General features: G+C 48.9%; 1 protein-coding gene across 3 annotated transcripts in view; it reads left to right on the top strand.

Annotated features, from left to right (window-relative positions):
- C1H4orf33 (chromosome 1 C4orf33 homolog) overlaps window positions 1-21,909 on the top strand; it is a 110,191-nt gene extending 88,282 nt beyond the window's left edge. For all 3 annotated transcript variants that reach the window (XM_075615413.1, XM_075615398.1, XM_075615406.1), the window contains 3 exons: window positions 3,904-3,955; window positions 15,092-15,297; window positions 21,679-21,909. In XM_075615413.1, coding sequence (XP_075471528.1) covers window positions 3,904-3,955; window positions 15,092-15,297; window positions 21,679-21,775 — 355 coding nt within the window. In that variant the 3' untranslated portion in view covers window positions 21,776-21,909. The remainder of the gene's footprint in view (window positions 1-3,903; window positions 3,956-15,091; window positions 15,298-21,678) is intronic.
- Window positions 21,910-23,758: the final 1,849 nt, after the last annotated feature.

The following is a 23,758-nucleotide window of genomic DNA, read 5'->3' as shown; positions in this document are numbered from 1 at the left end:
ATATTCTGATTGATGCTTGTAGTAAAGTCCCCAAACAGACCAATATACCCTGAAGAGCAAGACAAGGGCTGTGAAACCCAGTCAAACCCTCATTAGGATAGATCCTGGACTCACAATAAGTGCTGAAGAGAGTAATGAATGATACTCACAGATGCCCCTTTTGTCCCAATCCTGATGAGCGTGCAGCCAAGTAGGATGAGATGAAACAAATCTTCACAGACAAACAAAAGAAAAAACTGGCGCACAGCCAAGAATGGGTCCCAAGAATGTAATAAAATCTTCTTCTTTATTGAACCATCTAAAAAATGGAGGTGAACAACCTCCTACGCGTTTCGTGTGAAAACTTTATCAAGGAGCATTGATAAAGTGTTTTCACATGAAACGCGTAGGAGGTTGATCACCTCCATTTTTTAGATGGTTCAATAAAGGAGAAGATTTTATTACATTCTTGGGACCCATTCTTGGCTGTGCGCCAGTTTTTTCCTTTGTTTACTGCATCCAAGGACCATCCAGGCTCTTGGAACTTAATCCAGCCAATTTTCCTGCATAGACCTGATTTTTTAAAAACATCTTAGAACACCTCCTAGATGTGCAAAGTTCATTATTGATGAACATTGTACAGATGTGCAATAGCCAGCTTTATCTCCACCCTGCACTGCACATGTGCTGGTGAACCGTCGACCAAACTCTCCTCACCATTATGCTGTGACCACACTTCGCTGCTGTGTATACACAAGGGACCCCATAGAGTTACACAATGGGAGACCATCTAGTCAGCGGTTCGCAAATCTAGCGGATCACCACAGATAGGTTGTATACTGTATATACCATCTGTAAGGCGTATTAACCTCCTAAGCCCATCTACTAAGCAAGCGCATACTTAGCGGATTACCACAAATGGGTTGTGTATACCTTTTGTAAGGCATAATATCTTCCTGAACCCCATCTGTGTATCAGTTCACATAGCACTTTAGCAAGCCAGTGTCCCATCTCATTCATTCCCATAAGGGACTACAACAATGGATATGCATATGATTTATTATTTCCATAAGTAGAGTCTTCAGCATTAACTACTCCTAGGGAGCTGTACCACTACCCTGCTTTAAACACCTTCTGCTGTTTTAAGAATTTTAATAGCACAAGTGGGGTATTATTATGGTTCACAAACAATGATCCATAAGCATACATGGGATATTAGTGGTATTGCAATGATTTATTCACTACCAGTGGTCTAAAGGCATACATTGTGTTTAACCCCTTTTCTTCTGCGGTTGACCAGAAGGAGTGGCTCAGTGAGTAAAGATGCTGGCACGTGTGATGTGTCATATGGTTTTGGCTCAGAAAATTCATTACAAAACACTGATGTACACTGTATATTTTGGTTTCAGTGTATCACTCTGGACTTGCATTTTGTCAGTGTATTTTAGTTGTCGAGAAGGAGTGGCTGAGTGAGTAAGGACACTGACTGGCACTGAGTTTGAAGCAGGGGAACATGGTTCAATACCTGGTGTCGGCTCCTTGTGACCTTGAGCAAGTCACATTATCTCCCTGTGCCTCAGGCACCAAAAACATAGATTGAAAACTCCACGGGGCAGGGACCTGTGCCTGCAAAATGTCTCTGTAAAGCGCTACGTAAAAACTAGAACAAACACTTATTATTGTTATTACTCAGCTTTGATCGTCTACAGTATGATCTTATGTGACTGTATTCAACAGTATATACCAAATAATTGCATCTTTATGTTATCTTAAATAGTGATTTTAACCCTGACCCACTTTTTCACTCTATACTTAACGGGGATAGCTGATTGTTCTGTAGTCTACTAGGGCAATCAGCAAACAATTTTATTCCATATGCACCACCCTCTTTTCTGAATACACGAATTAACTTAGGAGTTTTCTCCTCTACTCAGCCACCTACAATCTATTCTACCATTGTTACATATTAGGAGTCTGAGTGCAGCAACTTTGATTTTGCTGTCATCTCCTCACCTAGGAGTTAACTGTCTGACAGGGCCTCTTCGTTCTTGCTATTAAAAGAAAAGAAAAACATTGCGATCGCTTGGTAGAGCTGTGCAGGGAGAGGGACCGCTTCTGTCTGCTCTCACTGCGCAGCTCTTACAGACTCATGCAGCCCGGTAGGATTAACAGAGCAGGAGTAACATTCAGAATCAGGGACCCTAATTGTGTTAATCCTGACGGACAATTAGACTGGCAGCGGGGAAGCCACAAACAAATACATCTCGACAATACATCTGGTTGCACCTGTATACCCATGTTCATGCTCTATAAATTTGGCTATGAAAGAGTGCTTCTATTTTAAAGAAGAAGCCAACAGCAGGGATGGCAAGCTTCCAAACCCTGAATGGCAAGATTAGTATCTCAAGGGTTTCTAAAAAAAGAAGAAAGGAATTGGACCTCATATACCTAAGATCTATTCCAGTGATTTGGAAAATCTAGGCACTGTTGCCACTTGTGTTCCGGAAACTGCAGAATCCAAGAGGTTTTACATTGGAACCAATGGGCTGAACGGGCATGTTCTAAATGACTTCATTTTGTTACAATGTTTTATTGGTCATGGTTTTATCATTCACTATTGCTCTTTCCTTCACAATTGTACCATAGACACTTAAAAAAACAAAACAGTTAATATAAAAGGGATACGTTTGGCCCCTAACTGCTTAGGAGAACCTTTTGGTTTATGATAATCTAATATCCTTTTCCCAAATTGGAAATAACACATGTTCTAACTGAATTATTTTCTTACTCGTGTTCTATCTACTAATTATTTTAATATTAAACATTTCTCTACCAAATGTGTAATTTGGTTTGCTGATAGTCACAGACCCTTCCTTTTTTTATCTGAAACATGTACCCCAATTGCAGAATCTTTAGTGTGGTACCCCACCCTAATGTATAACCAATTCCATCTTTGGAATGACTTACCAAAACGTTGCTTTTTTGGGTCACTTGATTGTTTGCTGTTCTAATATTTTCATGTTAAGACTTTGCTGTTAATTACTGTATTTGCTTTCAAACATTGTTTTAGAAAATCTTTAATGCATAAGTGCTGCCTTTTTCTGACCTAGCAAATTGTGAAAAAATTGTTTCTCTGTAGTAAAAGAGATTTTCGTCTTAAATTGTGAAAGTCCCTAACCTATTATTACCCATAATCTATATAATCGTTCTCTTATGTGACACAGTTTGTGGAGGGGTGCTGGTAAAATGTAAATTCTATGTTGAAACCTTCTTAGCTCTCATATTCTATCTACTTTAAACAGATTTGAATACATGTTCCATTCCTCTAAAACATTATCAGGGTAATCTTCTAATAAACTAGAGTAAAATAAATCACTAGAGTCAGAACATATATTACTATTTTCAGTGTAGCCTTTTATCCCATACCACTTTCATTCAGAAACAGCCAAGGCTGGTTTGGTTTTATACTGTACATTTATTTGCCCGTTTAGAGACAGAGAGAGAGAAGCTAATTAGCAAATGAACTAATTTGCACTTTCAAAGTAGTTGATTTTGCATGCATCTAAGGGGTGTTCACAGGTGTTCAACACTCTCCACGTGTTGTATAGAGGAGTGTTTTGGGAGGTATAAGTGTCAAGTTGGCACTTCTCTAGTTATTGCAATTTCCATAGTCTAGCACTATATTCTATAGTCTAGCAGTCTATGCTATAGTTTGGCAGTCTATTCTATAATCTAGCAGTCTATTCTATAGCCTGGCAGTCAGTACAAGTTGCATAGTCTCATTACTCGTTATGTGAAATGGGCACTTCGCAACTTTACACATTGGTCTCTTTTTGCGTATTGTGATAAAGATCTTAAATAGTCTGCATTGTGTATTGCCAATCATTTAATCACAGTTCTACATTTACTGTACCTTATTTTTAGGCACGGGCAGCACCTGGTACTGTTACTCTCAGGAGTTGGAAATGCTTTCAAAGTGAGTACCGCATCACAGAACCATTCACAATGATTACAAACAAAAAACATCTCAAAAGGCATTATGTTTAGTAGACAATGGAGTACATTGGCACTGACACCTTAACGTGGCATTGTCTCACTGTGAACGTGATAAACAAGACTGATTTATTATCGCTCATGATTCATCCGTTACCTAAAACTTGAATCTGCCATCTTTGAATAAGTGTTGCTTTGAGGGAGGTAATTCAAAAGGACATTAGTGCCTTGTGCTGCTTCTTCACGGGGTGAAACAATAATCATCCACATTCAATTTCTAACACTTCCTTCCCACTGGCAATAACCAGTCATGAGATGTAACCAGGTCACAGGTATTTACTATATTATACACTGGAAAACTCATATGCAATTCAAATTACAGACAATATTTAGTACTTGGGAGATAGGTATTAAAAATATTAATCCCATTTGTGCTTGTAATGCCAAAAACACATTTGCAGAGTGCTAATTTGTTAACCCCGGTTAGCATTAATGTTGTCCTTATACTGTATTAACCTAGTAGTTATGCCCAGGCTACTCCTTATAGAAGGTGCAATATATTAATTATTTACAGTATTTTGATGATAACACCTTTTAATATTTTTTCATATTTTGGAATGGTCGCTGTAAAAATATATATTTTTCAATTGTAATCCCTCCCCCTCCTCCACTTTGTGGGTTTACTAGTGTACTCCAAGGGATTAATGGTAACCAGTAAATGCCAAGCTTCACCCTGTGGTAACATAGGAGTACTGTGTCATAAGAGGTAGAAAAGAGGGAGAGAGAGTTCTGGAAGGTTAGGTTCCAGCACGAGAGGAGCAGGGCCTTCGGCAGTAGAGGTTTGGGAGGAAATGTTCCCACTGTTCTAGAAGATTTCAGGCCCGCTTTTATTGTGTTTTAGCTAGGGACAGTGCCCTATTAGTTTGGTTTCTATACAATGGCCACAAGAGACAAGCAGGTCCCAGAGAGGGAATACAGACAGGCGACAGTGGGTTATGCAGTGAAGGCCCTAGGATGCCAGGGGGTCAGCCCTACAAGCGGATCCCCATCTACAGTGTTCATACAATAGTCCCTGAATAAGTGGCAGTTCCAAAACAGGGCTGGAGATTTAGAGTATCCTGCACAGAACAGGCCAGGATCTAAGCAAGGGCCCAAAGTAAGCGGGACCCCATAGAAATGGAGGAAAGAGGGAGGACTGGTGCAGTGAAGAAGTCAATACCGTAACGAGTAAATGCACCTCCGAAGGACTGTTGAGTGGGCAATTGGAGAAGAAGTCTGTAAAGAGTGATAGTTGTACATTTTCTCATCCACACTGCTAAGTCAATATGATGGTATTTGTGAGTGAAGTGTGCCCATGTCAGGGGACACTAAATAAAGATTGATGTTGTACCATTAAAGCTTCTGGCGCCCATCATTATCGCTCAGCCAACTACCTCCTGCACCCTGAGACAAGGTAAATCTATGCTGACGTGGACATACACTGATGTAAACTGACACATATAACAGATCATATACTGTAGCAGAGACGCACTACAGCTGATTTTTTGTTAGCGATTCTGGTATTGCCAACCATACCACATTTTTCAGAACTCTCTTAAATTTGTTGGCAACATCACAACTCGAGGTAATTAGGGTGACAAAGTAGCCCAAATCTGGGGACAGCTTGACTGAGTTCTGTAGTGGGCCACTGTGGACTGGATACAGTATGTACAAAAATAGACGGAAGAAGAAAGATACAGAAAGGAAGGAAAACAGGTTATCCAGGCAGCTTTATAAAGGAAAGGGTAAAACTCACTGTCAGTCCAGGCCACACGCACATCAAGGATAATCGTAATTACCTGGCCCTAATTTCTTTGTGTGGAAGTTATCCATGGATAGGATGATAACACATTTATGAAATGTTTTATACGGTAAGCCTTCACTATTTGGGAGGAGCTTCTGTAGAGTGCCTGGAACACGGGATTACTGGCAAATCTGGGTGACTTTGTTACAATATTGTACACGTTTTAAATCAGTATACTGTACAGTATATACCATACATAAAAAACGGCAAATACTTATTAGATGCATTATAGATATATGCATTTGAGCCTATATTTTCTTACCATCTTCTTAATGTCAGAATATGTTGTGACTTTTTATTTACTTTACTTTTATATCATTTATTATTTCTGCGATATTAAAAAAAAGACCAGTGTTTATTTAGTATTGCTTGGATTGAGGTGGTGTTATTGGTGTGGCGGAGCAGCAAGGTGGCCAATGCTTGTATTATTTGTTCATCATCATACTTTTTTGCTTCATGTTAAGTGAAACATTTACAGCAGCATAAGGCCCAGTAACTTCCATAGTTCGTTACAGTCAGAGAAACAACACTGTACCTGAGCATGAAATACAGATACCCATGTCCAGATAACAACGGAAAGTTCTATGTTCAACTTGCTGCTTTAACACCTGCTGTTGTCTTGTCTGTACGACGCATCTGCAGGGCTTTAATAATGCTACAGTACCAACACTGACACTTTTTGAGATGCAGTGTTGAATTCTGCTGTGCTGCAGGATTGCTGTAAATATTTCTGCAATCGGGAAGCATTGCTGATATTTTCTCGTGCCATTTCAATGATGTGTAGATGTCTTGCGAATGATATTCCCGACAGCCAAGAGATGCAGATTAAAATGGATATTAGGAAAAGGTTATTGAGCATGGGGGATGATGTTTGAATGAATAATGAAGTGTTGTCAGATATAAAAAAAAACTTATTGAAAGCCAATGGGGAAGGTGATAGGATTGATACGCTAAGTAATTTTTCAAGGTCATAATTTTAATTGCATTGATAACATTATTCAGAGTGATTTTCATTATCACATGCTGCCGTTTTGACACTACTGACAGTTGGCTTACTGCAAATCAGTGCTTTATTATCAATGTTTTTTCTTTTTTTGCTATGGTAATCGAGGATGGTAAATTTATCTAATCATTTATGTTAGTGCTGGCAACATACTGTATGTCATGTTAATTGTGAACCATTTATTTGAATAATACAAGAAAATCTGCAGATTCCTTGTAAATTTGTTTCACAGATTCTGTCCAGTCAAATTAATCAAAAGGCCTGTAGAATACAGATTTGAGACACATCATATGGATTTTCTTACATAAAGCACAGGATCCATTTTAAACATCTGAACTTTTCCCCTCCGGCCACATCATCTTTTGAATAATGAAGTAATTTATTCTGCATAAGATATTATAGGATATATAATGACGCTTGTCTCCAACTGAAGTATTCCTTTAATATATGGCAATAATGTTTCCCTTTGCCCAGAAGAATATTAATACTTCATTTTTTGATTAGACAGAAGGTTTAGGGCAAATATCTGATCAATATGCATTGCTGTTGCTGCTGACAAACATTCAACGCTAAGCATTAGTTTAGCTGTGATTGTTTGGTGTTGGCAGTGAGATGAATTCAGCAAGGCTGCAGCCACCCAATCACAGTGAGAAATTGGGCTGGCATCTGTTTGCATGAAAACAACTCACCCTGAAACATTTTATGTTGATAATATTAGTTCTGAGATAAAGCATCTGAAATAGGACTTGAAATCTCATGTACAGCCACATTTGGGAAAAATACCCATGTTTGCCTGATAAAGAAAGCCTTATTTGTGTAGATCCGTGGTGTTCAACCTTTTTTTGGTTAAGGAAACCCAGAATTTGATTGTGAAGTTCTTGGCAATCCAAACCCTCACCCCCCCTCACCCTCCCGTCTCTTGCCTCCCACCCTCTCACCACCTGTCTCTTGCCCCCACACTTTCTCCCCCTCTGTCTCCTCCTCTCTCTTCTACACACAGTAACCCTCCCCCCGTAGCCACCACCCCACCCCCATCCCGCAGCTACCACACCCTGCAGCAATGCCCCCCCGCAGCAACGTCCCCCCACAGCAACCAGCCTACTGCCCCTCCCATCCTGCAGCTACCACCCCTCCAATCCCGCAGATACCACCCCCTGCAGCAATGCCCCCGCGCATCAATGGCCCCCTTGCAGCCACCAGCCCCCCACCTCGCAGCAACGTCCACCCCACAGCCAACGCCCCCCATCCCACAACCACCAGCCCCTGCAGCAATGACCACTGCCCCACCCCCAACCCGCAGCCACCGGCCCTCCCGCAGCCACAGGCCCACCCCCAGCCCCATCCCGCAGCCACCGGCCCTCCTGCAGCCACTGGCCTACCCGCAGCCACCTGCCCACCCCCCATCCCGCAGCCACTGGGCCCAACCTGAGACCATCCCCAAGGTAAGTCTGATTTTTATATGTATTGAGGGGTGGGGGTATATTTTTATATGTATTGGGGGTGGGTGGGTATATTTTTTATTTGTATTGGGGGGTGGAGGTGTATTTGTTATATTTTTTGGGAGGGTTGGGGTATATTTTTTTTATATGTATTGGGGATGGGTGTATTTTTTATATACAGTTAGGTCCAGAAATAATTGGACACTGATACAAGTTTTGTTATTTCGGCTGTGTACCAAAATAAATTCAAGTTACAGTTAAATAATGAATATGGGCCTAAAGTGCAGTATATCAGCTTTAATTTGAGGGTATTCACATCCAAATTGGAGGAAGGGTTTCAGAAATACATATCTTTAATATGTAGCCCCCTCTTTTTCAAGGGACGAAAAGTAATTGGACAATTGACTCAAAAGCTGTTTCATGGATAGGTGTGGGCTATTCCTTTGTTATTTCATCATCAATTAAGCAGGTAAAAGGTTTGGAGTTGATTCCAGGTTTGGCATTCGCATTTGGAAGCTGTTGCTGTGAACCCACAACATGCGGTCAAAGGAGCTCTCAATGCAAGTGAAACAGGGGATCCTTAGGCTGCAAAAAAAAAGAAAATCCATCAGAGAGATAGCAAGTAGGAGTGGCCAAATCAACAGTTTGGTACATTCTGAGAGAAAAAAAACGCACTGGTGAGCTCTGCAACACAAAAAGGCCTGGACGTCCACGGAAGACAACAGTGGTGGATGATCGTAGGATCCTATCCATGGTAAAGAAAAACGCCTTCACAACATCCAGCCAAGTGAAGAACACTCTCCAGGAGGTAGGCATATCATTATCCAAGTCTACCATAAAGAGAAGACTTCACGAGAGCAAATACAGAGGGTTCACCACAAGGTGCAATTCATTTATAAGCCTCAAGAATAGAAAGGCCAGATTAGATTTTGCCAAACAATATCTAAAAAAGCCAGCCCAGTTCTGGAACAGCATTCTTTGGACAGATGAAACTAAGATCAATCTGTACCAGAATGATGGGAAGAAAAAAGTATGGAGAAGGCTTGGAATGGCTCATGATCCGAAGCATACCCCATCATCTGTAAAACACGGTGGAGGCAGAGTGATGGCATGGGCATGCATGGCTTACTGGGTCACTAGTGTTAATTGATGATGTGACAGAAGACAGAAGCAGACGGATGAATTCTGAAGTGTATAGGGATATATTGTCTGCTCAGATTCAGCCAAATTCAGCGATGTTGATTGGACGGCACTTCACTTTACAGATGGACAATGACCCAAAACATACTGCGAAAGCAACCCAGGAGTTTTTTTAAGGCAAAGAAGTGGAATATTCTGCAATAGCCGAGTCAATCACCTGATCTCAACCCGATCGAGCATGCATTTCACTTGCTGAAGACAAAACTTAAGGCAGAAAGACCCACGAACAAACAACAACTGAAGACAGCTGCAGTAAAGGCCTGGCAAAGCAACACAAAGGAGGAAACCCTCTGCTCATATTACTCGACCTCTCTGCAGCATTTGACACCGTGGACCACCCTCTTCTCCTTCACATTCTCCATACTCTTGGTATTCGTAACAAAGCTCTATCTTGGTTCTCCTCTTACCTCTCCCATCGTACTTTCAGTGTCTCTCTTGCTAACACCTCATCCTCCTCTATTGATCTCTCTGTGGGGGTACCCCAGGGCTCTGTGCTGGGACCCCTTCTCTTTTCTCTTTACACACTCTCTCTAGGTGACCTAATCACATCTTTTAGGTTTAAATATCACCTCTATGCTGACGACACACAAATTTACCTTTCAACCCCTGACCTTACACCTGCTATACAGACCAAAGTTTCTGAATGCCTCTCTGGAATATCATCCTGGATGGCCATCCGCCGACTGAAACTTAACATGGCAAAAACAGAGCTCCTTATACTTCCTCCCAAACCTGGCCCTGTTACCTCCTTCCACATTACTGTTGGAACTACGATCATTCACCCAGTAGCCCAAGCACGCTGCCTAGGAGTCACACTCGATTCCTCTCTCTCATTCTCCTCTCACATTCTCTCCCGTCTCGACTACTGCAACCTCCTGCTGTCCGGCCTTCCTGCCTCTCACCTGTCTCCCCTACAATCTATCCTAAACCCTGCTGCCAGAATCACTCTACTCTTTCCTAAATCTGTCTCCGCGTCTCCCCTCCTGAAATCCCTCTCCTGGCTTCTGATCAAATCCCGCATCTCACACTCAATTCTCCTCCTCACTTTTAAAGCTTTACACTCTTCTGCCCCTCCTTACATCTCAGCCCTAATTTCTCGCTATGCACCATCCCGACTCTTGCGTTCTTCTCATGGATGTCTTCTTTCTACCCCCTTTGTATCTAAAGCTCTCTCCCGCCTTAAACCTTTCTCACTTTCTGCCCCGCACCTCTGGAATGCCCTTCCCCTCAATACCCGACTAGCACCCTCTCTATCCACCTTTAAGACCCACCTTAAGACACATTTGCTTAAAGAAGTATATGAATAGCACTGTGGATAATCCTGGACACACGATACATAAAGCTTGGCCCCCTGCAGACGCACTTACTAAATTTCCCTCCTACTGTCTCTATATGTTACCCTACCTACCAATTAGATTGTAAGCTCCTCGGAGTAGGGACTCCTCTTCCTTAATGTTACTTTTATGTCTGAAGCACTTATTCCCATGACCTGTTATTTATATTATTTGTTATTTATATGATTACAACATGTATTACTACTGTGAAGCGCTATGTACATTTATGGCGCTATATAAATAAAGACATACAATACAATACCATATATCATTAGCATTACCATATACTTTCTGTAAAGCCCACATATAAAAATATACAATGCCAATTTATTGTTTTTGAAGTAAAACTTCTTTAGTGGCACCTAGTCAATTTTGATGGAACAAAACTCCTTAATGGAGACGAAAATGTGAAACGGAAATGACGTCATGCTCCTAACGGCCGCCGCTCCCCCCACACGCCCGCTGACAGCGGCGCCGCCTGCCATCGCATACACATTCACACCGGCAGCCGTCCCCCTCAACGCATGCGCAGAGGCCCTGTCCATAGCCAGTGAGGGACGTCCCCCTCAACGCATGCGCAGGAGAATACTCAGGCCGGTGCACAAGCAGAGGTCTCCGGCGTGCATCGCACATAGGCAGCAGCAGCACCAGAGGAGAATAGGACACGGAGCACAGACCAGCCACCCACACCCAGTGTGTCACACACACACGCACTCCCAGACACACACACACACACTGTCACACGCATACGTCACACACACACTCACACTGTCACACGCATACGTCACACACACACTCACACTGTCACACACGCACGCACGCACAGTCACACGCACACACACAGTCACACGCACACACGAGGAATTCACGCTTAGTGCAAATAGCAAATACAGAGGATGTGTGCCGAGCACGCGCGTTCTAAGTCAAATTTATATCGTTTTGACAATGAAATTGTATTTTGATTTTTAATTAAAACATCACCAATACAATTTCTGTGACAAAAGTCAAAGAAGTTTCACTTAACATGCGCGTGCACAGCACACACAGATTTTTTTTTTAACCATTTTTGGAGAAAGAAAAATGTAATCCTTAAAAATCTTGCAGTCCGGTTTAGTTTCCCTAAAAATCATTAACCTTTAGCATGAAAGAAGCCTCCTGATGGTCTTCTGCAATTTGTGCCTGATAAAAACAAGAAATGAACTTGCAAAATACACAGGCATATTTTTTTCCCCCATTTCTTTTCAGTGGCAGCTTGTCCTCTTAACATCCATTTTTTTTTTATATATCAAAAATGTTATGCAATGGTGAGGTTTATATTGAAAGTTTAGTGACATATTGCAGCCATCATGGGAATCTCTGATATTAAAATATGAATACACTTTCATTTAAAGCTGGCTTCATCCTTCAAAACATAAGGGCCCCAATGCAGGAGGATTGATTATAGAGTTAAAGGATTAGATCAGTGGAATTAGATTTCCCTTTCAGAGGCACTGAATTCATCCCAAGTGTCTCGTTGATAATATGACTTGGGAAGGGAAATAGGCATCTCAGTTTGAATGACTCCAAGTAATCAGTGTCCATTCTTTTTAGGTAATTTATTCAGGTGTGTTTTCGGTTAGAACACTTTAAAAACAACTGATTAAGGAAACATATGCAAAACATGGATGTTTTGCGGCTATTGTTGTAGTGGGGCTGTGTAAAAATAAGCCATTACAAAAACATACATTATGTTAAGGCGATCCCTTCCTTAATTATACTTTAATGACATATTCAATTAACAGGATGTATTTTTAGTCACGCTTTCCAGAGGTTTGTTCTCTTCCTCGCGTCATGCAGTACTGGTCATCAAATGTGTTGAGTTACTGTACGCAGAGAAGCAGAGAAGCAATGAGTATTAAGATCAGGAGAATGGGGGGAACACAAAGAAACATGAAGAGGGTTAGAAGATGTATTAAAGAATGAGAACATGATTGGGGATGGTTAGAAGGACATACTGTAGTGAGAAAGTATCCATATACATACAGTAGGTAAGACTCATGCAAAAAAAAGTGGCAAACACATATGAAGTGAGATGTTAGTGGATCAGAAATCTGATCTGGTAGCTGTGTAAGCCCAATTGCTTTTGCGCACGAGTGAGTACTGTACTTCATTAATAGGTGATACCTTTTTTTGGGCTAGCAGAATGTATTTTAAATGCAAGCTTTGAAGAGCAATGCTGTCTTCCTCAGAGTCAAAAATCCAGTCACCTTCTTAAATTCCCTTCATCTGGTGCTAAAATGCATTATCATTTTTTTGTTTTTGAGTGGATTTGAACATTCATTTGAGTACCTGAATTTTGAGATGCTTTCTGGAGTGATCTGCATTTGAAACATAATACCCAACTGCAGTATCTTTCGTTATGTTCTTAACTGTGCAGCTGTCAAAAACTTGTCTAAAAAATACATTCTGTGTAAGTTATCACATACAGTAGCAATCACTTATTTCTGCAAAACTCCAACCGAACTAGGACACCTGTCACAGATGTAGATGGAAGAACTTTAAGAATTCTTTACTGAGCTGCTATTGTAATCTTTATTAACTACTGAGAAAGTTGAAAAATATTGTGAACCTATTCTTGTAGGAGACTCTAGGCTAGAGAGACATGGTCTTGTAGAGTGAATGTTGGGACAGCTTCTATTTCTTCTTCTTTTCTTTCTTCTTTATCAGTAAGCATGAGGCTGCGCTTATAGTGACAGCGACGCAACATCACGTCAAAACAAATGCATTGCCGCCGTCTTGTTCGCTTATAGTAAGCGGGGTGTGACGGCTTGGTCGCGATCGCCGGAAGTCATCTCAATTAGATTTTTCCAGCGACCGTAGCCGGCACTATAAACGTAGCTTAAGCCCAAATAACAGAAAAGGTTTTTGGGGCTCTATGTACTAAGATTATATTTAACATTTATTTTTTGCATCAAACTTTCAGTGCTAACAAGTATTACAAACCTTCAGAAAATGTGCGTCATATGTAAGAAGACTTCAGAAATAAGATGAATAATTTGTGGTTTTATATGATTTGTGACACGTTGAGTCATGTTAAATACCTGATTGATTTAATCCCAATGAAAACAGAATGATGTGGATTTTTTATTTATTTATAGTGTTAGTGAATATAAATTACCACTGTAATATAAGGTATAATAGCCATACTGTGAAAATAATACCTTTCTTTAACCCCTACTGCATAATGAAACATCCCATCTGCACCAAATATATTTTCACATAGTAACTTTATTCTTTTTGGAGTTTACACCAAGTTAAACTTGGCGGATTATTTTGATGCCCTTTCTTCTTTTTTGCTGCGCAGAAACATTTAATGTTTAGTACCTTTCATTTACTGTACAGCAAATGCAGTCCATTTCTGTGCTCCAAAAACAGGGGGGAAATATATCATTTTTGTTACTGATTGAGCAGATTATGCAAAATGTAAATTTAGATTTCCCTGATCCAATTTTGTGCCAGAAAAGCCATCCTAATGTATTATATGCACAGTATGTCTTTATTTATATAGTGAAATAAAAGGGTATGCTGCACTCCACAATGAATAAATACGTACAGTTTACCGGTGCTGCTGGTTCAAGGAGTATCTGTTAGGTATATTCCAGGGTGATACTCAGGAAAAGAAGGATCCAACGCTCTACGTTTTTCTAAATTAAGCTAATTTATTGTGCCACGCAACGTTTCGACCAACAGGTCTTTCTCAAGTGACTAGGCATTATTTATATAGTGCCATTAATGGACATACAGTATCGCTTCACAGCAGTAATACACGTGACAATCATATAAATAACACATAAAACAAATAACAGATCATGGGAATAAGCGCTTCAGACATAAAAGTAACATTATGGAAAAGGAGTCCCTGCCCCAAAGAGCTTACAATGTAGCTGTAGCCAGCTTCATTGTTCTTTTTGGTGAGATACAGTATGCTGGGATATATAGCTGTAGGGGGCACCAGCTTTGCCATTGGATCCTTTAGAAGCTCTGTTATATTCTACTATAATCAAATGTGTTGTATTATCACTAGGAACAATAAGGCTGGCTACATCTGATAGTTATTTAATGAATGTAATGTAGCACTGCGAGTGCTCATTTGCATGTCATTACCCAGAATCCTTGGCTGCAGTGGAAGCACTGTATGCTAATAGATAATGGGGAAAAGCAGGTTGCAGGCCTGTCTGAGACATGTGAATGAGCTCACAAATTGTATTTTTATTTTCTGTATAATGTAGCATACAATTGCAATTACTTTCTTTTTCATTAGAAAGAACTAGAATTGAAATTTGAAGCAGATACGACATTAAACTGGGGGAAATGGCATGGCACAGCTCTTATTCCGTGGCATTATTTTCCACCTGATGTTGATATGATGAATTCCTATGCTATTCATGGTTCTGGTATTGGAAGAGTATACGAGGCTCTGTATCCAATACCTCAGGAGGATATCAGTGAAGGACAAAGCGCCAACTTGTAAGTATGAATACATCTTATACTATATTTGTGAAAGCACTGTATGCCTGTCTGCATGGCCTCTGTCCCTAGGGGAAATCTGATTGGTCCCTTGGCCCGCCCGGCCCCGCCCGCCTCTCATTGGCCTGAGGCGGAGTGACGGGCCAAAGGACACACAACACACACTCACGCCCCCCCCCCCGTCCGCCCGCCCAGGTAAGTCACACCATTGCGCGTCCCGCCTCAACTGATGGCCCCAGTAACTCACCTATTTCAGCCTAGCGCCACAGGCCCACACAAGCCAGGCCCCAGGCCCACACAGGCCCACACAGGCCCACACATGCACGAGCTTCCTGCCGCCGCCTGCACGCGCCTCAGTCCGACACATCAGGGGACCAAGCGATCGCAGGGGGGGGGAGCGCGTCACAGGGAACGGGGGAGCGAGTCACGGGGAACGGGGGAGCGCATCACGGGGAACGGGGGAGCGCGTCACGGGGAACAGGGGAGCGCGTCAAGGGGAATGGGGGAGCACGTCACGGGGAGCGCATCACGGGGAGCGCGTCAGGGGGAGCGCGTCACGGGGAGCGCGTCACGGGGAACGCATCACGGGGAACGGGGGAGCGCATCACGGGGAACGGGGAGCGCGTCACGGGGAACGGGGAGCGCGTCACGGGGAACGGGGGAGCGCGTCACGGGGAACGGGGGAGCGCGTCACGGGGAACGAGGGAGCGCGTCATGGGGAACGGGGGAGTGCGTCACGGGGAACGGGGGAGCGCGTCACGGGGAATGGGGGAGCGCATCACGGGGAACGGGGGAGCGCGTCACGGGGAACGGGGGAGCGCGTCACGGGGAATGGGGGAGCGCGTCACAAGGGAGCGCGTCACGGGGGAGCGCGTCACGGTGAACGGGGGAGCGCGTCACGGGGGAGCGAGTCACGGGGGAGCGAGTCACGGGAACGGGGGAGCGAGCCCCGAGTCACGGGGAACGGGGGAGCGAGCCCCGAGTCACAGGGAACGGGGGAGCGAGCCCCGAGTCACGGGGAACGGGGGAGCGAGCCCTGAGTCACGGGGAACGGGGGAGCGAGCCCCGAGTCACGGGGAATGGGGAACGGGGGAGCGAAGAGCGAGCCCTGAGCCATCGGGGAACCAAGAAGGGGGAGCGGCCAGCCAGCCACCGAGACAGCGGGGGAACGGACGCCCGGACGGGGGGGGAGAGGGCATGCACATACATAAATTATGACAATACATATGCCCCCTGCTCTCAACCCCCCCCACTCCCCTTTCCCCCCCCACTCCACTTTCCCCCCCCCCACTCCACTTCCCCCCCCACTCCCCTTTCCCCCCACTCCCCTTTCCCCCCCCCTCTCCCCTTTCCCCCCCCTCTCCCCTTTCCCCCCCCTCTCCCCTTTCCCCCCCTCTCCCCTTTCCCCCCCCTCTCCCCTTTCCCCCCCTCTCCCCTTTCCCCCCCCTCTCCCCTTTCCCCCCACTCCCCTTTCCCCCCCACTCCCCTTTCCCCCCTCACTCCCCTTTCCCCCACTCCCCTTTCCCCCACTCCCCTTTCGCCCACTCCCCTATCCCCCGCCCACTCCCCTATCCCCCGCCCACTCCCCTATCCCCCGCACACTCTCCTTTCCCCCGCCCACTCCCCTTTCCCCCGCCCACTCCCCCTTTTCCCCGCCCACTCCCCTTTCCCCCCCCCCTCTCCCCTTTCCCCCCCACTCCCCTTTCCCCCCCACTCCCCTTCCCCCCCCCACTCCCCTTTCCCCCCCCCCACTCCCCTTTCCCCCACTCCCCTTTCGCCCACTCCCCTATCCCCTGCCCACTCCCCTATCCCCCGCACACTCTCCTTTCCCCCACCCACTTCCCTTCCCCCCACTCCCCCTTCCCCCCCCACTCCCCCTTCCCCCCCACTCCCCCTTCCCCCCCACTCTCCCTTCCCCCCACTCCCCCTTCCCCCCCACTCCCCCTTCCCCCCACTCCCCCTCCCCCCCCACTCCCCCTCCCCCCACTCCCCCTCCCCCCCACTCCCCCTCCCCCCACTCCCCCTTCCCCCCCACTCCCCCCCACTCCCCCTTCCCCCCCACTCCCCCTTCCCCCCCCACTCCCCCTTCCCCCAACTCCCCCTTCCCCCCCACTCTCCCTTCCCCCCACTCCCCTTCCCCCCCCACTCCCCCTTCCCCCCCTCTCTCCCTTCCCCCCCACTCCCCCTTCCCCCCCACTCCCCCTTCCCCCCCACACCCCCTCCCCCCCACTCCCCCTTCCCCAACCCACTCCACCTCCCCCCACTCCCCTTTCCCCCCCACTCCCCTTTCCCCCACTCCCCTTTCCCCCCCCACTCCCCTATCCCCCGCCCACTCCCCTTTTTCCCCGCCCACTCCCCTTTCCCCTGCCCACTCCCCTTCCCCCCCCCCTTTCCCCTTTCCCCCCCTCTCCCCTTTCCCCCCCCCTCTCCCCTTTCCCCCCCCCTCTCCCTTTCCCCCCCTCTCCCCTTTCCCCCCCTCTCCCCTTTCCCCCCACTCCCCTTTCCCCCCCCACTCCCCTTTCCCCCCCCACTCCCCTTCTCCCCCACTCCCCTTTCGCCCACTTCCCTATCCCCCGCACACTCTCCTTTCCCCTGCCCACTTCCCTTTCCCCCACCCACTCCCCTTTTTCCCCGCCCACTCCCCTTTTTCCCCGCCCACTCCCCTTTTTCCCCGCCCACTCCCCCTTCCCCCCCCACTCCCCCTTCCCCCCCACTCCCCCTTCCCCCCCCACTCCCCCTTCCCCCCCCACTCCCCCTTCCCCCCCCACTCCCCCTTCCCCCCCCACTCCCCCTTCCCCCCCACTCCCCCTTCCCCCCACTCTCCCCTTCCCCCCACACTCCCTTCCCCCCCACTCTCCCTTCCCCCCCCACTCTCCCTACTCCCCCCCCTCTCTCCCTTCCCCCCCACTCCCCCTTCCCCCCCACTCCCCCTCCCCCCACTCCCCCTCCCCCCCCACTCCCCCTCCCCCCCACTCCCCCTTCCCCCCCACTCCCCCTTCCCCCCCACTCCCCCTTCCCCCCCCACTCTCCCTTCCCCCCACTCCCCCCCCCACTCCCCTTCCCCCCCACTCTCCCTTCCCCCCCTCTCTCCCTTCCCCCCCACTCCCCCTTCCCCCCCCACACCCCCTCCCCCCCACTCCCCCTTCCCCCCCCACTCCCCCTCCCCCCCCACTCCCCCTTCCCCCCCACTCCCCCTTCCCCCCCACTCCACCTTCCCCCCCACTCCCCCTTCCCCCCCCACTCCCCCTTCCCCCCCCACTTCCCCTTCCCTCTCCCCACTCCCCCCTTCCACCCCACTCCCCCTTTCCCCCCCACTCCCCCTTCCCCCCCCACTCCCCCTTTCCCCCATTCCCCCTTCCCCCCCACTCCCCCTTTCCCCCATTCCCCTTCCCCCCCACTCCCCCTTCCCCCCCTCCCTCCTCTCCCCCTTCCTCCTCTTCCCCCCCTCCACTCCCCCTCCGTTACCCCTTCCCCCCCGCTCCCCCTTTCCCCCCCGCTCCCTCGCTCACCCCTTCCCCCCCTCCGCTCCCCCCCTTTCCCCCCTCTCTGCTCCCCTTTCCCCCCCTCCGCTCCCCTTTCCCCCCCTCCGCTCCCCTATCCCCCCCTCCGCTCCCCTATCCCCCCCCTCCGCTCCCCTTTCCCCCCCCTCCGCTCCCCTTTCCCCCCCTCCGCTCCCCTTCCCCCCCCCCCTCTGCTCCCCTTTCCCCCCTCTCTGCTCCAATTTCCCCTCTCTGCTCCCCTTTCCCCCCCTCCGCTCCCCTTTCCCCCCCTCTGCTCCCCTTTCCCCCCCTCCGCTCCCCTTTCCCCCCCCTCCGCTCCCCTTTCTCCCCCCCCTCCGCTCCCCTTTCCCCCCCCTCCGCTCCCCTTTCCCACCCCCTCCGCTCCCCTTTCCCACCCCCCCTCCGCTCCCCTTTCCCACCCCCCCTCCGCTCCCCTTTCCCCCCCCCCTCCACTCCCCTTTTCCCCCCCTCCGCTCCCCTTTCCCCCCCACTCCCCCGCCCCCCCACTCCCTCTTCCCCCCCCACTCCCCTCCCCCCCACTCCCCCTCCCCCCACTCCCCCCACTCCCCCTTCCCCCCCACTCCACCTTCCCCCCCTCTCCCCCTCCCCCCCACTCCCCTTCCCCCCCTCCGCTCCCCTTTCCCCCCCTCCGCTCCCCTTTCCCCCCCCTCCTCTCCCCTTCCCCCCCCCTCTGCTCCCCTTTCCCCCCCCCTCCGCTCCCCTTTCCCCCCCTCCGCTCCCCTTTCCCCCCCCTCCGCTCCCCTTTCCCCCACTCCCCTTTCCCCCACTCCCCTTTTTCCCCGCACACTCCCCTATCCCCCGCCCACTTCCCCCGCCCACTCCCCTATCCCCCGCCCACTCCCCTATCCCCCGCCCACTCCCCTATCCCCCGCCCACTCCCCTTTCCCCCCGCCCACTCCCCTTTCCCCCGCCCACTCCCCTTTCCCCCCGCCCATCTCCCCTTTCCCCCCTCCGCTCCCCTTTCCCCCCCCTCCGCTCCCCCTCCCCCCTCCCCTCCGCTCCCCCTACCCCCCTCCCCTCTGCTCCCCCTACCCCCCCTCCCCTCCGCTCCCCCTTCCCCCCCCTCCCCTCCGCTCCCCCCCTTCCCCCCCCTTCCCCCCATCTGCTCCCCCTCCGCTCCCCCTTCCCCCCCTCCACTCCCCTTTCCCCCCCTCCGCTCACCTTTCCCCCCCCTCTGCTCCCCCTTCCCCCCCTCCCCTCCGCTCCCCTCCGCTCCCCCTTCCCCCCCCTCCCCTCCGCTCCCCCTTCCCCCCCCTTCCCCCCTCCGCTCCCCCTTCCCCCCCTTCCCCCCCTCCGCTCCCCCTTCCCCCCCCTCCCCTCCGCTCCCCCTTCCCCCCCTCCGCTCCCCCTTCCCCCCCCTCCGCTTCCCCCCCCTCTGCTCCCCAAAACGCCCCCCCTTCCCCCCTCCGCTCCCCTTTCCCCCCCTCCTCTCCCCTTTCCCCCCCTCCGCTCCCCTTCCCCCCCTCTGTTCCCCTTTCCCCCCCCCTCCGCTCCCCTTTCCCCCCCTCTGTTCCCCTTTCCCCCCCTCTGCTCCCCTTTCCCCCCCCTCTGCTCCCCTTTCCCCCCTCCGCTCCCCTTTCCCCCCCCCCTCTGCTCCCCTCCCCCCCCCCCTCCGCTCCCCTTTCCCCCCCCCCCTCCGCTCCCCTTCCCCCCCCCCCTCCGCTCCCCTTTCCCCCCCTAGTTACTTTATAAGGCTTGGACATAGGATGAGGCAAATGTTGGTTTAGGGTTGGCCTTTTCTGTGGATGGCGTGGGCATGATAGTCTTTTATTTAACAGAGCCTTATACCAATTTAACACCACATGGAAAGGCTTCACACTTACATTTCTGATTTTTCTGTAAAATACTATTACATAGAAAGTATTGTAATGCAAATATCTTGTGGTTATTCTATGCTTCACCAGTGTGGAAGCACGCTTCTTCAGAGTCATTGATTAATAACCAGGTAATGTAACCACAGTTACACAATTTGGCATTAGACACAGTATAAGGGGGCATTTACTAAAGTCGGACTACAAAACTGGGGCAAAATCAGTGCTTAAATAGCACCATTTCTTTTCTTTTTTTTGTCAAATGGGAAGCAATTGGAGGGAGAGGTATCATCATAAAGGAAGTGCAAATGGAGGTTCAAATGTAAGAGAGTTTTCTACATGTGGTGTAATTGTTAGCCAGACATGTTTATGCCACTTTAGGCCTGGGACATAGTAGGGTGAGCCTTGCTGAGCCGTGCTGAGCCACGCTGAGCAGATGCACTTACCCCCTGCATCTGTCATCAGCGTGGCTTTATCAGCCGCTTCCGCATGCGTGCGGAGGCTCAGGTATTTTGGAGAGACAGGCAAATTTAAAATTTGCCGCTCAGGGAAGCGGAGGAGCGGTCAAGTGACTGCTCACATCCAATGGGAGCGAGGGACTAGCCCTGCCTCCCGCCCGCCTCCGATCCGCCTCCCGCCCCGCCTCCGCCCCGCCTATGCACCGCCCCCAAAGCGCGCTCACTGCCTCGCCTGCCAGGACACAAAAAAGCTCCAGTTTGAGCAGGGGAGGCAGAGCAGGAGCACTGATCAGTGCGGCCCGAGGCAATATGCCCAAGGCCTTAGAGTTGGCACAAATATAAGATAAAAAAGTTACGTGTAGAATGAACACATCACATTACAATCTGTGCTTCATGTACCTGCTCCGGCACCCTCTACGGAGGTATCTCCTGAAGCAGGGGGTCCCCAGAGACAGGGTTCAGCTGTGGAGACTCCCTGCTTCAATCCTACAACAACAACAAAAAGATGTACTGTTTTGCAGCTTTAAAGAGTTTTATTTTTTAAACATTTGTTATGGTTCACCCCTAATTTATATTTGTTTACATTCGTAGCCATCGTCTGGAATATTTCAAGGCGTTCAACCTGAAATCGATTATGGGGGAAGACTGGGAAAAACCCTCCTCAAACCTCTGGGAATCCGCTCCTTAAAAGTCTCCTGTCAAATTATTTTTGTGTCACCCGTGTGGAAAAGATTATCCCTTTTGGCATTTAATACCTAACAAGCCTCTTATTCTTCCTCATGACTGAAAGTTATATAATTATGCAAATTAATAAAATGAGCTTTCCACCACAGCTTAGTTTAATTCATCTATTTTTGGTGTTCAGTGAATGTAACTTATTCTTTCTTTTGCACTGATTGCTTATGTAACGGGTATTCCACCCCACCCAATCTCATATATAGTGTGGGTGAGTAGAACATGCGGTGTTACCGGTGTGGTGCGTATACCTGCAGGCTCACAGGAGGTCGGAGCCTCCGCTAATGAGAGCCTGGGGTGAATCCTCTGGAACAGATCTTCTTTCAGCGCCTCCACCTGTGTAGGATTCTATGGAAGTGTAGAATGACCCTACATAGGAACCCAATCAGAAACCACACACACAGTGATTATATAACTAAGGACTTTACTAACGAATAATAATGATAACCTGTGTCTCTCTCACGGTGAGACACTAACAGTGACGTCTCGCAGGACGATTCCCAAACACTAGGTGATCCCACCCAGTGTCCCAAGAACCCCACCCAATGTCCCGTACTCCTACAGAGATAGTCAATGGGTGACTGCGCAGTCACTAGGAACCTCTAGGCCTGTTGGTGCACATGTGATGGTATAATACCTGCCGAGCACTCCGGTGCTCGGGTCAGCAACAAACTTCTCAAAGGGTCAGACGTGTGATGAGTCCGTCTGATCCTCCAACCGAACTCCTTGCACGTGCGGACCACTAGGGCGGTCCCACTCTGGAATCGTCTCTGAGGACCCCAACGTGGGTCCAACCGCTTCCACAGGAACAGCAGCAGCCGCTGTGTCCCTATCTATATAAGTGGTACTAACGTGACAGGAACCCTAACCTAGGGCCTGTCCCTGTAGTACAGCAACCTGTAGTGGCTTGGGGAACTCCTAGGGCCTGCAGGGGTAATGACCTGTCCCACTCCCCCAACTACCCAAGTCCCTTCGGTAAGTGATCTGGAATGGACTAGAGTACTCTTCCATGCAGTACTTGGGCGTCTACCTACTGTTGGCTAGCCTAGTGCAGATCCTCTCCAGAATTCCTGACCTCGTTAACAGGCTATCCCTTCAGGCATCCTACCCCTAGCGCTACCTCAAGGTGACTAGAACAGCTATAGCCCTTCTCCAGACCCACTACTCTCTGACTAGTCCCAGCGCCTACCGCAGCAAGCTGTAACTCACTGGAGGCTGCAGCCAACGTGCTGCGCAACAAGGTGCCTGCCTATCAGACCTCACAGCACTGCTCGCTGTGACCCTGACAATGCAGCACTCTAACAACACTAAGGGCAGCGTCCCGATCTTGGGCCTCCCTCAGTACTTAACCCACTACGCTAGCGGGGGGTTGGGGCCTACCTGGGGTGTGGGTACCTATGGGGTGCAGGAGCTGCTCTCACTCCCCGCACCCTTCTTCCCTCACAGCTCCCTAGCTCCAACTCTCTATCACCTTCTGAACAGTTACCCACCCAACTAGTGGGGAGTTGGGGTCTACCTGGAGTGTAGGTACCTATATGGGGCAGAAGCTGCACTCGCTCCCTACACCCTACTTCCCTAACAGCTCCCTGACTCCAACTCTCTAACTGCAGACTTCCTTCTCTCAGCTCCCACTAATATAAGTGGCAGGGTCCCTAACCTGAGGGCTGCCCCTGGCAACACTCACCTTACTGGGGAGCTGAGCTATCCTGGACCAAGGGGGGTGCTGGCCTAATACAGGGGAGTCCCTCTCTCCTGTACCCTACCTCCTTCCCTCACAGGGTCCCTCCGCTGACTGACTAGCGTGGTGCAAGCCCGCGAAATGTATCCTTTCCTCCAGGGCAGTCCTGCAGCCCTATTGGCTCCCATGAGGCACCTGGTGCCTCCCTCGCTATGCTCCATGGGAGTTGTAGTCCCATAGAGCCTATCCTGGCATTGG

Source organism: Ascaphus truei, chromosome 1 (assembly GCF_040206685.1).
Source record: "Ascaphus truei isolate aAscTru1 chromosome 1, aAscTru1.hap1, whole genome shotgun sequence".
Classification (NCBI taxonomy): Eukaryota; Metazoa; Chordata; class Amphibia; order Anura; family Ascaphidae; genus Ascaphus; species Ascaphus truei.
The sequence above is the reverse complement of the archived record's forward strand: the minus strand, read 5'-3'. Positions and strand labels throughout refer to the sequence as shown.